Genomic DNA, 18177 nt, shown 5'->3' on the forward strand with positions numbered 1-18177 from the left:
GAGGAATAGACACCATCGATATCAACTCAAAAGACCTCTCCCCTCTGTATTCCCTTATTTGTGACAAGATAAATCCATCGACCTAGTGCCTAGCCTCACAACTAGGGCTGTAAACAAGCCAAGCCTGAGCGAACTCAGGCCGGGCTCGTGATCGGCTAGTTCGAAATTGACTTGTGTTTGAAATGATTCGTGAGTTCGGCTCGAAAAACTTATTCATGTTCATGTTCGACTCGTGTTCGGCTTGAAATTGGCTCGTTATGATATAAAATTATTATAATATTTAATTTAAAAAAAAATTAAAAAAATCTTTTTTCCAAAAAACTATTTGCATAAAATTAATTAATAATATTTAATTTTATGAATAATTATTATGTGTGTGCGTGTGTGTGTGTATATATATATTAATTTATTTATTTATTTTCAAGTCAATTCGAGCCGAAGACGAGCAAACAAACTTTTATTTGAATTCGGCTCGTTTACATTTCGAGTTTAAAATTTTTTTCATGTTCGACTCGTTAGTCTAAACGAACGAGCTTAACACGAGCTGTTTTACGAGCCGAACACGAGTTGCTCGCGAACAACGAGCCAAATTGACAGCCCTACTCACAACCCTCATTGTCTACCAAATCCCAACACTAATCATTGCCCTCATTAGCCCCATAACCATCACCGAACAGCACTCATTGTGAAGAATGATGCCGCCCTAGCAGTTGCTTCAAAAAAATTGTCCATGACTTTTTTTGTGATGGACCACCATTCTTTTTTTTATTTCGGTGTGTGTTGGATGATACAAAGCTTTCATTCTAGCCCATTAAATAACTGTTCTTTTTTATTTATAAAATTGATGTTACTTTTGATTCGAAACTTATTATTAGATTGATTAAAAATTGATTAAAATGATTGATTGTCCTGATTGATTGTCCTTTTTTTTTTTGGGTCTATTATAGTAATACTTTAGTCAACTTAAATTATTGATTTGTTGGATATTTTAATATCAAAATTTTAAGGGGTCGTATTAACATTATATTTTGATGGTGTATCATACTCTAATATTTACTCCCTGCCAAATAAAAACAATAATTTGCCAGCACTTATTTTACAAAAAAGAAACAGTTATTTGTATTAAGAATATTGTATTTATTGTTTGCTTTGCAGTTTAAAATTGTATAGATTCATAATTCTTGCAACCAAACAGACCCTTCACCCTTTTTATTGCACATTAATAAAAAGAATTTTAAAAAATTAACAAAGTTTTAAAATATGGACAGCAACAAAATTTCAGGATTTAAAGCTTCAATGTTCACTAAATTTATATTTGCTAAATTTCACCTGTATCCAAACACCGCTACAAACAGAGGGAACGAGATTAATAGCTTCCTGATTTGGAGAACTCCAAAGCAAAAATATAATAATTAAGACCATTAACAAGGTGTTTTGAAATCTAAAATCCATCAGCTGACCAGCAATTTCTCATATCCGATTCGAATTAAATAGATGGTAAAAACAAGCTCCCGATGACAAAAGATGACGACTACGCGTTGTACAAGAAAGACAGACCTGAAAGCTCCTCCTGGACTCATCAACAAGCATTCTAAGATGGTTTGCGAGTTGAGAAACCATGTCCCGGCGGCCGAGAACGAGGCACACGATCAGAAACCGCGCGAAAAAACGAAGCTGCTTGTTAGCCAGTGGAGGATCTGGCGGCATCTGGCGGCGCACCGGCTGCCGCTGCGGCTGAGTCCCGGAAGTACTCCCGCGTTAGGATGGCTTCGTAGAAGACGTAGGACTCAGCGAGGTTCCCGCTGTCACTCGTCCTCTGGTACTGGAAGTAGTACAGCTGCGCAATCCGCGAGGCAATCTCACCAATCTCCCACCGCTTCAGGCCGGCCTCCACTAGCTTCTGCCGGTGCTCCTGCTGTAGCTTCCACAGCTGCGTGTAGATCTTAAAAGCCTTCTGGAAGTCCGCATTGTTCCTGCGTATCTCCGCACAAAGGAAGTGAGATTTTCTAGGGTTTCGTTCAAACGAAAACAATTCAATCATTACCTAGCACGGCCGAAGTTCGGAAGTTCGCGGATACGGGAGAACTTGCGATCTCCCTTATCGAGGAGAGACCAGAAGTACTCCGTAACAGGGATGGAACCCTGGGCCATGGGGGTTGCGGGTGATGATGGCAGGGTGGCGCTACGGGAGGGGAGATGGAGAGATTATCCAAATGATGGCTGAAGGGAAAATGGAGCGTGCAGTTTCTTGTCAAACCAGAGATGCATCGGAGGTCGAGGCTGTTAGATGGATCTGCCGGCGGTGGATTTGAGCGCTTGGGAGGTGGCTGTTGAGACCGGAGGCAGAAAAATCGGCTCCGACGTGGCAGTTTATTCGTTTGTATGGCAGATTTTAATTGGTGATATTGAAATATTTCAATAATTATTTTGTGAAATGAGCGTTAAATCAGTATCGAATTATTTTTATTATTAATCATAAATTTAATTAATTTTAATGCTGCGCGTGCCGAGGTTAATAATTTTTTTTTTTTTGTTTTATTAACGTTTTGTTCTTCTTTTATAATTTATAAAATAAATTGATAAAATAATATAAATATTAAAATTTAATAAATCAATATGAAATGACATAATTACACTCGAAGAATAGAGTGTAAATAATAAGAGATAGAAAGAAACAAATAAAACAAGAACGAATAGTAATCTATCGTGTTTTTTTCATAAAATTATTTTTCTATTTGTAGAGAATGGGGGCACAATGATAATATTACATCTCTACTCCTGATTTAAATGGGTTTGTATCGGGGTATTTCTAGCATTTGACATATATAAGTTAATGGCTTGGTTGCTCTCAGGTTTGGCCAACTAAGCCTAATAGGCTTTTGGTCGAGAAAATTGGCTTGATCTGTTAAGCTTGGTTTATATGGGTCGGTGGTTTGATGTGGCACGCTTATCAATCATTGACCTCTTATGAGGATTAGCTTGTCGTCATTGAGATGATTGGAGATGTTAAAGAATTGAATCTTTCCTTGGACAAACTCTTATATGATGACAATATTGATTACTCTTTTGTTTCGTTCTCTGACTAAATGGCTCGCTCTTATATCCTCTAATTGTGTTTGATCTGTGTTGTGGTTCGGTTGGCTTTGGCATGGCTGGCATGGCTCGAACCTCTTCACTCGGTTAAACAAGCAAACCTCGTGATTATTTGTTAATGGGTCATCTTTCGCCGTACTATTCTCTTATGGATCGTCAGATCTCCTCAGCAATAGCATTGCACATTTTCAATGTACATGTTTTAAGATCACAATTCTCCTACTTTTTGAATGTGACATTGGGATATGAATATGATAATTAAATGTAAATGTATATTTTTATTTTTGTTTGATTAATGGCTTAATAACTGAAGTCTCTTGATTTTTCAGACATTTGATTCTTATAAATATGACACGATGAGACTCCTTACATTCCTTATCTGCTCTGTGACTGCTCTTGCTTGAATCAGTCGGCTTTCGGGGTGTTGCGATGGAGCACATATCAAGCCTCTATGATGATATCTCCAATAAAGATTTGATATGTGTCACCTTTGGGAGACTGAAATATCAAAATTGTCCGGGAGGCGAAATTAAGAAGAAAGTCATCATTGAAAAGAGAGAAGAGGTTCTGCTTTCACTGTTTGATCAGGTGGGATTATTTGATTCAATTGTCGGAAATAAGCGAAGGAATGTTCGACCGACCAGCTCAACCTTCTATCCAACTGCTCAACCTTCCATTGCAGTACAAGACCTACCTATCACGCAAGCCGCATAAGAGGTTGTTGTCGCTATTTCATTGCACGATGAGGGTGATGTATCAATTAAAGCATATGAGTTGGATTGGCTTCTGGATATGAGGAGCCTCGGTATTATGTGTTGGATTTTATTTTATTTTTTAGTCATTTTTTTCTTTATGTTTTGTTGTGATGTAGATGGCTCGACTTTGAGATGCTTGAGCGAGGATCCAGCTCTAGCTAAGGTGTCAGCGGTAGTGGAACAAACACCTTGGAAGGGTCTCGACTCTCGAAGACTGACCCCCCAAACGATCCTCTCGAGACACATTAGGGGGGGCAACTAATGGGTTTTGAATATCTCTCAGCAATTTTTCTCTTTATATGGACGAGATCAAGAAATCCTTTGATCAATTGGTAGGTATCCAGTGAGGTGATGAGGTGTGTGAGTTGTCGTGTTGTGTGAAAAAAGAGGAGAGGATAAAGTAGGTGGTGGCTACTCTTCATCTGGAACAGTCGGATGTTTGTGAGAGATCATTTATACTACGGGCTTGAATAAAAAATGGATCGATTAGTTTAAGTATGGTGAAAAAATTTTGCATATGAAGTTGCTTTGGTTAAGTCGACCCCATTGTAATGTACTATATATTGAGCTGGTTTTCGAGCAACTTTTGTGATTTTAAGGCATTTTTATTAAAAAAATTATTTTCCTGCCTCATTTTTTGTGTTGATGTGATTGTTATGTCAGCGCATTTTTCAAACCGCTATAGAGCTCAAATTTTACCTTTGCACAATAGTTGAGCTTCTTCTGTCTCCCTTTATATATAAAAGGCACAAGGTTGGTAACGTTACGCTTTACTCCACCATTTTTCTTTCTTTATTGTTTTTTTTCTATTCTCCTTTCTCCGTACTTTGCTTAAATGGCTCCGTGATTTTCTCCGAAGGACATTAGGTTGGTCGTGTAGAGCAATCAATCATGGATGACTCGAGAAGAGGTGAATTGCTTACAGGAGACTTGCATCTTCAATCCCACTGTCAAACTTCATATCCCTCGTGAGGCTGACTGAGATACCTCCATGTACGGTGCCTACCTCATCTTCTATAGAGACCAATTTCATTCCAGACTCCAACTACCTTTTTATAAAGAGTTACATGCCATTATTGCCCATTATTGTGTCATCCTTTGCCCAGAATATGCCCAACTCTATGGTGGCTATGATAATATTTGTTTTCTTCTGCTGCCAATTTGAAATTTTGTGGTTGGTCAAGCTCCACAGTTATATGTGCTCATTTTATGTTGGCCCGAAAGGATTCATTCAAATTGCCTTGGTCGACAAATTATAACAATTGTGGATGGAAGAAAAGGTGAAGGACTATAAGCCCCATTCTTGCCTGGGTTCTTCCCCTCTTGAGTGGTACATCTAGCTGTCCCATTTGGCAATGCTTTGACCAAAGCAAAGAAGACAGTTTTTGCTAAAGCATTGTTAGAAGCCAACGATGTTGAGCGCATTGATTGTCGTTCATCAATATCTCGATCTAAATATTGTCAACCACGTGCTTCAGCTAGAAGCTTTTGATCAAATAACCGAGGAGGACTTTAAAGCCTCGACACTCAGGAGGTCGAGAGGGAGGCTGCAGTTGTTGATCGAGTGGTCAAGAAGAAAGTCAGTGTGTTTGCTCGTTCATAAGTTGCTTGCCCTGAAACAACTGGAATGTCGGGCCGACTGAAATCCATGGTGGCTCTTAAGAAAATTTGGAAGGTGCGGAACTTATTTATTATGTTTTTTAATTTATTTATTGTCTTTCAAAGATTAGTCATGGACGAGCTAGACCTCATTAAGAGGACAACATTTTTTTTGTCTGCAAAAAGTTCTCCGTCGGTTGTAGGTCTATCAAGCGTGCAATAGCAAGAGGCTCGGAGGATATCTAGCTGGGTGAAGTCAAGCCGTCATGAGGAGGGGCTTCAATAAAAGACAATAAGCAACATCTATCGCCCCACAGTCGACTACTCAATTTATAAAATTAATATATAATAAATTTATAAATTAAATATATATAATAGTTGTATATATATATATACATATATAATTTTATATTTATACAATATATAAATTTTTAATTTTATTATACAATTGTTCATCAATCTATCTATCAGGGATAAAGCGAGTCATCTTTCTCTATTCAGCCCAGCTAGATCTCTTTAAGTTGAGCCTCCAAACAACTACGATAGGGAGCATCGTTATGAGGGAAAAGCATATGCAATTAATTTGAGCGGCATGCCTCCTACCCTATCCTAAAAGATTTGAAAGGAATCCTCGTTCAAGTAGATTCTGATGCAAGACATCGAGGCAAAGGTGACCATGAGTTTGGTTAGTGAGTTTGTGTTAATTGATCTTCTAGAGAATTGGAATTTTGATTTTCCAGCAACGTAACGCAATCATCTGACGATAGCCAACATCTTATGGTCTCCTATCTATGAAGATGCTCTTTTGGAACATAACTTACAAGCCATGTGTTGAGCGACTGACAAATACCATTTGATTGTATGGGAAGCTTCTCATCTACAGCTGACCATCCTTCTCCATGAATGCAAAAAAATACTTGAAGATTGAGGAATTATTAGCGGTCAAAAAAAGGGGAAGGCAACTAAAGCTGAGATACTAAGATAATAAGGGTTTCTATCGACTACCCAAGGGGAGAACCAAACCATGAGGGATAAGATGGCAACCCTGCAGACGTCTTGCATTTTTTTTGTTTAGCTCTCCTCTCACCCGACTCATGTGACTCTTCTTGCTACGAAGTTCAAGGACGGGATTTCCTTCGACATCATCTGCATGGTGAAGGCCAAGTTGGTCTCCCAAGAATGGGCCAACATAGTGATGTTTGTCATGTTGCTCTTCGATTTAGAGGAAGAGGAGGAAGAAAGTGTTGAGGATGATGGGGGTCATGGAACATTTAACCCACTCTCGGATTCTTCTACAACGCAGAGATTTTTTTTCTTTCCAAACACTTGTAAAGAGTTGTTAGAAAATTTTTTAAGCTTTATGCATGAAAATGAGGTTTTTGGTTAGCCACACATTTGTTTTGCACTTTATCTTCACTTTGTTTTTTTTTTCTTGCATCTTTGTGTTGACTGATCTTGTAACGGCCCTCTAACTATAATTATTAATGGGTTGACAATTTTAAGTATATTCTCGGTAAATTTGTTGAGTTACCACCTGACTCAAGTTCAACACCTCTCATGTCTCCATTGCTCAATTAGGCCATCACCTTAGACGGACCACATCTTATGTAGGATGTATTAAGCAGATATTGTCACAGCTTAATGGGGATAACCATATAAACTTATTCAAAGGGTGATTCTTATGTTGTCCATTGCAAATCTTATCACTTAAATGGGCTAGGAATCTCACCACCAATGAGACATGTTTTCATGATGCATGAGCCCTGTGGTTCAAATTTTGTGTGGTTTTATCGATTAGATGTTTCCCGTCGTCGTCAACTTCTTAGAAGAAAATTTTGATCGTGCGCTACTGGTTACTATCGATTCTATGAAAATTGTAATGATCAAACATTGCTCATCATTGTTGATTTTGTGGCTAGGATGGAATCACTGTTGATATATCATTTCACGTTCCCTGAGTATCAATTAAATTTTGATAATCTCTCACATGAGCTTCTTGAGTTACCCGGATGTTGGTTAGACATCAGATCACATATATATAATTATAATAAATTATAATTTGTTCAGTTTTTTGGAATTTATAATAAAATACAGGGGTTAGAATGACAATAAAATTTTATTGTCGGTATATGATTTTTTTTTCTAATGATGTAATATCTCAAAATCATCTCCACTCCATGTCCAAGGCACTCATTTTCCCATGTCGGTCTTCAACTTATATGCTCCATGGTAAACATGATTATCAATGATGAATGACCACCAACAATTAGTAGAGCTTTCTCAAGGCTTGTCCTCACGCTGCTAGGTCAAATTTCTTTTGTACAAGATCACTGATGACAAAAATCTTCTCTCGAGCATGATTGTTGTAGTTTCGATTCAAATGTCTTTTCACTTCTTCTTTGGGTTTGGGTCAGCTCATTTCTCATCTACAGGTTCGAGCACGCACATCACTCCTTCATTTGTTTTCTGTCACTCGACTAAGTTCGTTTCTTAGATTTCACTTGTCCATCAAAGGGAAACCACCAGATTAAATAGTGAGGTCTTACCAAACATTGTCTTTCGTAAGATTTTGGCGTTAAGACTCAAGTGAATGCTCGGGTTCACTTGAAGGATGTCCTCGAATGACTTCCTATCCGAAAGGTTTTCTCTAGGCACAACAAAACCTAATCCCTAATCCTCTACACAATCAGGTTTAAAGGCTATAGGAAGAAAAAAAGTGAGAGCCTACATCGAAGGTGTTCAGGAAGAAGCTCTCCTAATGGTAAGAGAGACCAAAAAAATTTCCAAGCTCCAACATAGGCTCTTCTCCAAAGGACGATGAAGCCCTCCTTGTGAGGAGGTTCCGACGACGTCAAGAAATCCTTTGAAGGTCCTTCTTCCAAGAAGGATGAAGCTCTCCTAAAGAAGGAGATTCTGACAAGACTTCAAGCAAGAAACCTTCTCTTCTCTTGCTTTCTCTAACAAAATTGTAGTCGAAAAAGAAGGTCCTTACCCCATATGGGAATATCTCTGGTGAGCATAGATGCCAAAAATAGCCTAAGGTCGGTCTGTGACCAATTTTCGGCAGTCAGACGACACCTTGCCAAAAAACAGAGGCTACCTCACGAAATGTGTTACGACGGTATGGTTGCACCGTGGTTATGACGTGGTCAGGCTGCCCTATAGGCATCGTGAACGGGCTAGTAGCGTGGCCTCGCCCGAAGGTAGCATAATTATGTCAATCGCTCTGTTTGGTCAGTGTGACTATGTTGACCTCAGCCGTGGTCACGCCGAAAGACACAGATCAAATTGATAGAGAATCATATGGAGTGGTCATGCCTAAAATTGGCATGGTTACACTATAAAGACGTGCGTGATCATGCCCAGTTTAGGCGTAGTCACGTATGACCCAGCTGGACTACTCCCCTGTTTGAGGGGCCTTACACCATTTAAACTAAGAAAAGCCTGCCCTAAGTGAAAATGACGTTCTTGACTCACCTGAGCTAAACGATCTTTTGTCAACGAGCAAGCCTAATCACAACCCAATTTACTTATATTGTGTCAAACAGAATCTGTCAATATGATCGAAGTTGTCTGACGGACGTAATGTCGATCGTCCTTCACCTTAGTGAAAACCAGACCCCATCAAAGTATGCTTGACCACATGTCGGAGGATCAAAATCGAATATCTAGGGCCTTAGGAGGTTGCATGTGCATGAAGCATACTCTCAAATCATTGAAAGGGACACTCTACGCTTTTGGCATCGAAAAATGCTAGCAACACAGAAATAAAGAGAAAACCTTGTCATAAGCCCTTTAAATTATATCCTGACTCCTCTTGTTATTTCTCGACATTGAGAAAGTGTTATTTGTGGAGTTGCCCCCAAATAATACTTTCTCAACTCCACAAATAACACTAATGGGGTATTGTTACTTAGCACTTGGATTTCATATTAGCGCCAACATTTTCTGAGGTTTTTTGGCTTCTCAAACATGTGAAAACCAGCAATCAAAGTTGGCACTTGACCTTATATATAAAAGAATTACGTAGCTTTTTAAGCTTGTATTTTCTCATATTTGCATCCTCTTATTCATGTATATTATAAGACTCATAGGCTCGTGCCTTTTCAGGCTAATGCCTTATAGGAGCTTGAAATGCACTAGTGTTTTCTGAGGCTCGCAGCCTTTTGAGGTATTTGATGTACTGACATCCTTTGAGTCTTGTAACCTTTTAAGGTATTTGAGTGAAGCACGTTTCAACCACTTGCTCTATTGGAGTCTTTCTAATGAGAACCCTTTCCACTATTAGCTTCCCGTCAAAACTCGGCTTCCAGGGTCATGGTAGCTTTTTATTGAGTCTTGCCTCCTGGGCTTGACTTTCAGGGGTGTCGCATCTTTCTATCGAGTCTTACCGCTTGGGCTTGACTGTCAGTGACATGGTGGCCTCCCATTGTGTCTTTCCTCTTGGCCTCGGTTTTCAGTGGTACTGTATCGTCTCATTGAGTCTTGCCTCTTATGCTTGACTTCCAGAGGCATGGTTGGAGATCTCTCGCCAAAACGAATGTTTGAATTTTCTCAGGCTTAAGTCAAAGCACATCTATTTAATGATTGTAACCTTTTGTAGCATAGTTGAAAGAAAAATCCATTAAGAATGCAAGGCCCGTCCTGGGTTGTATAACTGGAGATACTAGACCACATTATTCTGCAACAAACAAAGTCATATGCAATCTACTGAGGATAGTTGACCCATCCTAGGTTGTTGGTCAAATCTTTTGTTGACAACTGTAACCTGTTACAGAAAAGGTCAAAGGAAATTCATCAATGGTTTTTTACCTATCTGAGGCTGTTAATTGAAGCTTCTGCTTTGACAACCGCTGCCTGTGATGGAAGAGGTAAAATTGAACCCCCTATGATCAATTTAGTCCAAAATGAGGCATCAGAGATGTTCTGCGATTCTTGAGATAGACATGGGTCACAATGGATCATATTTTCTCTTGGAAATATGACAACAAACATAATCAAGAATGATGTTTGAAAACTTTCCAGTCGCTGCTTATGAATTCATTATTCCTCTAGTGAGTGTGTTCTCCACAAAAGCTTATAATACAATCCATGTATTGAACCTTGAAGAGATCATTTTCTTGACAAAGGTTGTGGAATAACTCCAGGATGGCGGGGACACAGAGAGAGTGTTATTTGTGGAGTTGCCCATTATGAAAGTAATTCTCGAAGATTTGATGTCCAAATAGAACATTAGATGAATATCCTACCATAGTCGTGCCTATAATGATAACATGATCGACCATTCAAGACTGCAGTGAAAGCTGCCCCTCACTCTGGAAGAATTTATGAATGAATTGTGTATAAATAGGATGAGAGAAGACAACCCCATTATAATCGTGCCCGATATGCTGACTTGAACGACCTTTATAGACAGGAGTGAAAGTTGCCACCCACATTGAAGAATGCTTCGAAGATGATCTTCAAAATGCAAAGATGGTTACTTCACTAGTTGGATGATATACATCATTGAGAAATGAAGCAGGGGCTTGGTGTCTCAGAGTTGAAGACAATGTTGAACAAGACTTCGTTTCACACAATTAACACCAAACTGATGTATGCAAAAAAATTCACAATAGTAGAGTAATAGATTATCATCTTAGCATTGCGTAAGAATTCAACTCACACTCAAATGAAAGGAAAACAACCAGTAGAAACACCAGAAGATTTTATATGAAAAACCAATAAAAGGGTAAAACCACGGGGCCTAACCCAGCTGATGAATTCCACTATAAAATGATGTTACAGTTGCAACCACTTCTATCACATTCAGAAAAGGTTTAGAAGGTCTCCTAAGTTACAACGTCAATATAAGAATGATCCAATCACAAAGAAGAGACGGCGATCGATGATGATCGACAAGAGCCAACAAATGGTGGTCGGTGTTGGCTGTCGATAGCAGGAGTGATGCCGGACTTCAGCTCTTATCAAAGCTTCAAGCTCTTCCTCAGGCCACAAGCTCTCTCCTCCCCCATAAGAGGGGTGAGCCTTTATTTATAAAGTTCCTATTGTAATTTATATTGGAATATAAAACACTTCGATTAGACGCCTTAAAGATATTTTCTTGATCAGACGATGTTTGATGGACATTTGAGGGTCTTAACACAAAATTGAGTGATATTGGGTTAGTTGGATTTTGTCCCGTCGATGTGCTTGATTTAACCATAAGCTCATCATATGCGACATCCGTTTGACCTTCCAAATATGCCTGTAAAGCTTCCAAAAGTTGTTTAATGTCTTGATCGGGACTTGATTTGACTCAGATTATACCAAAATTGGCATCATTATGTTCATCCAGCTGAGCTGATCAACTTGACAGTAAGTTTGCTGAAATCGAAGCTCAAGATGATTTTTAATTGATATGTGAACATTTTTTGCTCAAAGAATTGTCTTGAAGTCTGTGACTTGCCTCAAGATTTATGTAAGATGATAAAAGTTTGTTCATGATGCATCACCTATAAATATGGATTATTTAATGAGATACACAATACATCTTATTCTTCATTATTGTATACTTATCTCTCATTCTCTCATTATATTACATTCTAATCTATGAGGTGTGATTCATACACATGCCAAGTCAACAATTAACATAAAATTTTAAGAGTTATATAGGTAAGTAGGGTAAAATTATTTGATATTTATGTAAATCCCTATCCATGAAACTCCGCATTTTGAACTTTGTCTCGTTGTCACGTACTATTAAAACTCACTGCCAAACATTAAAATGAAACTCTGATACATTCGATTAAAAATTTAAAACGCCTCTTGTTGAATTTTAGAACTGCGCTCGAAGCTCAAAACTCAGAGCAGCGGCAAATGCCGAAGAATATCTGGAGGCGAGAAAGCTGAGATGAAGATTGTAACTTACAATGTGAACGGCTTGCGGCAGCGCGTCTCCCAGCATGGCTCTCTTCTCAAACTGCTCAATTCCCTCGATGCTGACATCATCTGCTTCCAGGTCTCCTCTTTTCTATCCCGGATTTGCTCGCCTAATAAATTTTTTTATTTTGATGCCCTAGCTGGTTGTGCACGAGTCGGTATGTCAGATAGGGTCCGTGCTAGGGATTGGAGACTGAAATTATTTGGCGCTGTTAGAAAGCAGAAAAGAAGAAACTAGAAAGGGCAATGAAGTAGATTTAGGGTTTGAGAAGATGTTTCTGTTCTATCGGAGGCTAGTTTTTGATTAACTATTTGTACATCTTGGTCCCACTGTCCCTTGCAGGGATAGAAAACCCCCTAACAAATTTAGTCATCAGCAAATATATTATTAGATCATTATGCTCAGTAAAGTCAATTGATTTTTAAAGTGAGATGCCATGAGAAATTTAATATGTATAGAGAAAATGGTTTGTGCTGAAGGTATATTAAAGGACCTGTATGATGTAACATTTACTAATATTAAAAGTAGTTGTGGAGTGAGCAAAGTACTTTATAATTTCAGTAGGATTATGTATGGATCAATATTGAGTATTCTTCTTTTTATATTGGTTATGGAGATGCTTACGATGAGAATTCGAAGTGAGGTAACTCAGTCTAGGTTTTTTTGTAGGTGAAAGAATTCTAATAGGTGAGGTTAGTGTCGAAAAAAGGGGAGAGATAGAGCAATGTGAAACATATTGGATGATAAAGGCTCAAGATTAGTAGAATAATGATCAAGCATGTGACGTATAATTTTAATGGCGTGATATTAGCAGCTTTTATCCAATATCCCAATGCTACTAAAAAAGTAAAATAATGCATAAAATTGTGGGAAAATTTTGAGAAGGAGCACGTAAGATAGGGAATTTATGGGGAGGAGCTCCCTTAAAAAAGTTTAATTAGGAGCATAAACTACCCCATGGGTGGTGTTTCATGCTTAAACGCTACTTTCATAAAGAACGCCCCCCTTAGGGGCATTTCCTTTATAATATTAAGTTTTGTAATCATTTATGATATTATATATTAATATTAAAAATGTTGTATATAATAATATTATTATTAAAATTAAATGATAAATTTATACTATATTAATTATTCTTTAGATAATTTCAAATTAATTAAAAAATATACCAGAACAAAATGAAAAAAATAACAATAAATTATATTAAAAAAAATATTTTACAATAAAAATTATCATAAGACAATGCTTTCGTATTACAATTATCTTTTATGCCGATGTGGAATGATGCATGAACCCGGTGCATATCGAGAAGACGGTTGTAATGTTTGTTCTCGCAATTGGTGGTATTGAAAATTTTCTTCAACATCATCATCTTTAGCAGCATTTTTCGTAGCTTTTTGGGGGCTTGGGTTACATAATAACTCTACCTCCAATTTATACACCACCGGTACCCATGAAAAAAAAAATTATGTATCCCAACAAGATACGAATGACGTAACTGAAGACGATGATGTTGAAGAAGAATTTTCAAGACCACTATTTGCGAGAACGACCATTGCGACCGTCTTCTTGATATACACTAGATTTAGGGGTCATTCCATATCGGCATAGAAAATAATTGTATTCCAAAAACGTTATCTTATGTAGGGGTGTCAATTCAGGTCAACGAGTTGCGTTCGTGTTTGACCTAAAATTGACCCGATCTGAATAGGGTCAACTCTAACCCAACTCGAATAATAAATGTGTTGAAAAATAAAACCCGAACTCAAGTTTGACCCGCTAACCCGAACCCGACTTAAAATTTTGAGCTTATTCAGATCATGTTTGGGTTTTCGGGTTCAACCCTAACCCAAATCTAATAATAAACGGGTTGAATTCTATAATCCGAACACGACTCAAAAAATATTCAGGTCAACCATAACCTGAGTTTTCCGAGTTGATTTCGAGTCGTGTTGGCTTGTCAGGTTAATTTTTGACACCCTTAGTCTTATGATAATATTTTATTGTAATGTAATTTTTTTAATTTAATTTATAGTTAGCTTTTTCATTTTGTTAATGTCTATTTTTTAATTATTTTGAGATTATCTAAAGAATGATTAATGTAGTATAAATTTATCATTTATTTTTAATAATAATATTTTATGTAATATTTTTACTATTAATATATAATGTCATATATAAAAAAATAATATTATATAGGAAATGCCCCCAAGGGTGGCGTTTCCTTTGAAAGTAACATTTAAGCATGAAACGCCCCCCATGGGGGCCTTTATCCTCCTAATATAAATATGCTTTTAATGGAGCTCCTCGCCATAAATTCTTTATTTTAAGTGCTCCTAAAATTTCCGCTAAATGTGATGGGTTTCGAGTATATTAGATTTATTTTTCAAAATAACAAAAGAGTGCATCTCATGGGCGATGGAGGTTACTAGGTGGATCAGGATGACTAGCGCGAGAGACGGCGTCAAAGATGAGGTGAGAAAACTGCAGGAACCGCTATAGGACTGGCTATCCTATGCAACTACAACTATTAATGGGGGTAGGAACGACAGAAATAACAAAGGTTAGCTATGCTGGGGTGGCGGCGACAGGGATTGAGAGGGGGGTCAACAATGATGTGGCAAAGAAGCGGGCTGTTTGGAGTGGTGGGAAGGTGCTGGACAACAAGGTAGACTACTGACAACAGGAACAAGGAAGATACAATCACCATCGACAAGAGGAATACAACCAGCGCACCATCCTAACCGTCATATACAACCCTCAAGAGGGAAGAAGACTCCACCCAGAAAATTTGAAAGAAGGCTGCATCAAAAACTAACCCTAAGTTTAGAAACGAGCATATAAATTGACTCTAAAAGAGAAAGAACAGAAATGAAAGGCGGGGGAGCGTTAGCAACATTGCCGCCCTTTCTAAAATGCTGCTTGATCTAGCGGGATGCAAAAAAGGCAGGGAGAGAGGCGCGAGAGGCTGCTCGCCCCTTTAGGGATCTCGCTCGGGCCTCTTGGCCCGGGATTTCCTTGGACTGGTCTTCAACAAACTGGTCGAGGTCAGTGCGGGAAATCTCGCTCCCTCGTCCACCCGGGGCGTCGATTTCCTGGACTTGAGGGAGCTTCAACTTCATTTGTTGAAACTTCAAATTTCTTGTGGCACGATGTCAAATCCCCTGACATGTCAATCATGTCGGCGTTGTCATTCCACAAAAGAATATGTATCCATCCTCTTTTGGTACGTCCTGATCGGGGGTCGCATATAGAGTTGGGTTTCCGCAATACAATTCTCAAGCCCTTACGCCCTTACATTTGAAATCTTCTCCTTCCACTTCTCCTGCCTAGCATGTGGTGATTGAGTAACAAGTAGTGAGGAAAACTCAATTATGGGATGAAATTTGTGATAGGCTGTGTCACTTTTAAAAGCAACCACTTATGAGAGATATCTTCTTTAGTGACAGGACCTGGATCCTATTGAAGAATTTTCATTTCCCTCAAGCTCCTAAGACACATTTCAAAGCTGAGGTTCATTCCTACTATCTGGATCTCTGCTAATGGGTGCCCCACTAAGTTGAATCTAACATATGATATTCTCGTAATATTACAAGCATGACACGACATGAATCTTCCTCAATCATGCTAGACCTCCCTCCATAAGGATAACTCAGGAAGGGTTCTGTACATCTGCCAAGTATACAATGCTCTGATCAGTGGTGGCCCTGTATCCGTGGTTGATTCCTTAAACTCATGCTCCTTTTGGACATCCCAAGTCATTCTGACTGATGTTCCTCTCAAGTTTGCAAAATACTGGCTCAAGACACCATAATCTCGTATACTGTCGGACTGCTATTACCCCAGAGTCACTACCTTCTGGCGAAGCGGTTGTTACCTCAGCTGGAATCTCTATCTTAGGTTCAACTAGAATTGGTGGTGTCTCTTCCTTATTAGCTACTAGTGGAGAATCCTCTCTGACGTCTTCATCTTCTCCTCGACCAACCGTATCATTGCCCAATTTTTCAATAACACCCTACTCAGCGAAATATCTCTCCCCTGGTTGTGCATTCTGATTTCTCATGCCCAAATCAATGGCACTTGCCACATTTTCTGGCAGTGACAGACTTGTAGATTGATTTTGCTGGATAGTAGCCAGGGGGGTCGCTTGGTGTTGCAGTTTCTCCACTTGGGAAGCTAGAGTCTACAACTTTTGACGGTATTAAGTTAGGAGGAACTGACGCTGTGTTTTCCACTTCATCTTCATATCCTCTCGTTCTCCCCTTCGACCTTTCGGATCACGGTCGAGAGCAGCCTCCCATTGGATTTTATATTCCATGCCCGTAATTGACCGTCGATGTCAGCGGATCTCTCACTATATCTCCTCTCGTGAAGGCTCTGGTATGTATGTTAATAGTGGCATGGTTGAGGATTAGGGAATAAGAAATAAAAATTTTGATGGAGTTAGAGTTTGAGTTGTGAAAAAGATATTTGGTGGTAGGAAAAAAAAATTTGTTTTATGACAGATGTTAGGGAACCACCCTAGGATATGACTAGAGTTGGGCTAGCTCCGATACCGAATAATACCGGAGGGAAATAGGACCTAAAACACAAAAATAACTTTTATTAATAGGGAAATAAGGTTACAACACACAAAAACTGAAAATAACATCACAAACACATACATCAACACAACAAACATCTCGAGAGTGAATCCTAAGGGTGGTGGAGGTTACTCGGTGGATCGGGATGACTAGCGGGGGTGGCCGTAGCGAAGGCAAGGTGAGAAAACTGCAAGAATTGTTAGGGGATTGGCAATCCCTTGCAGCTACAACAATAAATTGGAGCTAAAACAACATGAACAATAAAAGCTAGCTGTCCCAGATCGGTGACAACAAGGAGGAGGTCAACAATAATGCAACAAAGATGCAGACAGTTTGGGGTGGCGGGAAGACGCTGGAGAACATGGTGGATGGCTGGAAACAGGAACAAGGAAAATACAATCACCACTAGGGAGAGAGACACAGCCGGAGCATCAACCTAACCATCAAATACAACTCTCGAGAAAGTTAGTCGTTTGCAAATTGCTCGTGTTCGGCTTGCTAAGTAGCTCTTGTTCGATTCGTTTGATAAACAAACGAGTCGAACACAAATAAATTTTTTAAGCTTGATTTATAAAAGAGCCGAACACAAACAAATTTTTGTTCAATCATGTTTGGCTCGTTTTGGCTCGTATATAAAAGTAAATCAAATGACACCAAAAATTTGTTTATAAAAATTTTAAAAAGAAAAAAAATAGATTTTAAATATGTAAATACATAAGAATTGGGTGGCAGGTTTGTAAATACCCAACATATTTAAAAAAAAAAATTTAGGCATTGGATATGTAAATTCATAAGAATTAGGTGGTATGTATGTAAATGACCCATTTTCAAAAATTCCCCCAGCTTGGCTGTTGAGGTTAAGGATGTAAATACAAAAGAATTAGGTGGTATGTATGTGTTGACCTCAATTTTCGTGAGGTCTAGTATTCCTCGTAGGAGTTAGGATCTAGCCTTAGGGGTCTTCCTGCGACTATTTTAGAACCTTAGAAGTGGTGCACGCCTCGTTTTAGTTCGACCTATTTCCGTCCTCTTTTGGAGGTTTCGCGTGTGTGTTATCGACTTCTAGCACTTAGAAGGATGAAACCGACATGAGGAAGCCCAAAATGGATTCCTATAGGACCTTTCCGAGCCTTAGGTTGACCTTCTGCACAATTCGCACTCCTGCGCGCACCAGCTTCGCAATTCGGAGAGTCGACGTGTCCGATCTCCGCAATTCACATTGCCT

At 38.8% G+C, this 18177-nt stretch overlaps 2 protein-coding genes across 3 annotated transcripts in view; one reads left to right on the forward strand and one right to left on the reverse strand.

The window, feature by feature from the left end:
* The window catches only part of LOC110025265 (protein SCAI homolog), a 49090-nt gene extending 46693 nt beyond the window's left edge, over positions 1 to 2397 (reverse strand). The window contains 3 exon segments of the mRNA XM_020725649.1: positions 1558 to 1707; positions 1709 to 1973; positions 2045 to 2397. Coding sequence (XP_020581308.1) covers positions 1558 to 1707; positions 1709 to 1973; positions 2045 to 2151 — 522 coding nt within the window. The 5' untranslated portion in view covers positions 2152 to 2397.
* Positions 2398 to 12234: 9837 nt separating this feature from the next.
* The window catches only part of LOC110025363 (DNA-(apurinic or apyrimidinic site) lyase 2), a 63354-nt gene continuing 57411 nt past the window's right edge, over positions 12235 to 18177 (forward strand). For both annotated transcript variants that reach the window (XM_020725807.1, XM_020725806.1), the window contains exon 1: positions 12235 to 12447. In XM_020725807.1, the coding sequence (XP_020581466.1) occupies positions 12340 to 12447 (108 nt within the window). In that variant the 5' untranslated portion in view covers positions 12235 to 12339. The remainder of the gene's footprint in view (positions 12448 to 18177) is intronic.

This window comes from Phalaenopsis equestris, unplaced genomic scaffold (assembly GCF_001263595.1).
Source record: "Phalaenopsis equestris unplaced genomic scaffold, ASM126359v1 Scaffold000297, whole genome shotgun sequence".
NCBI classification, from domain to species: domain Eukaryota; kingdom Viridiplantae; phylum Streptophyta; class Magnoliopsida; order Asparagales; family Orchidaceae; genus Phalaenopsis; species Phalaenopsis equestris.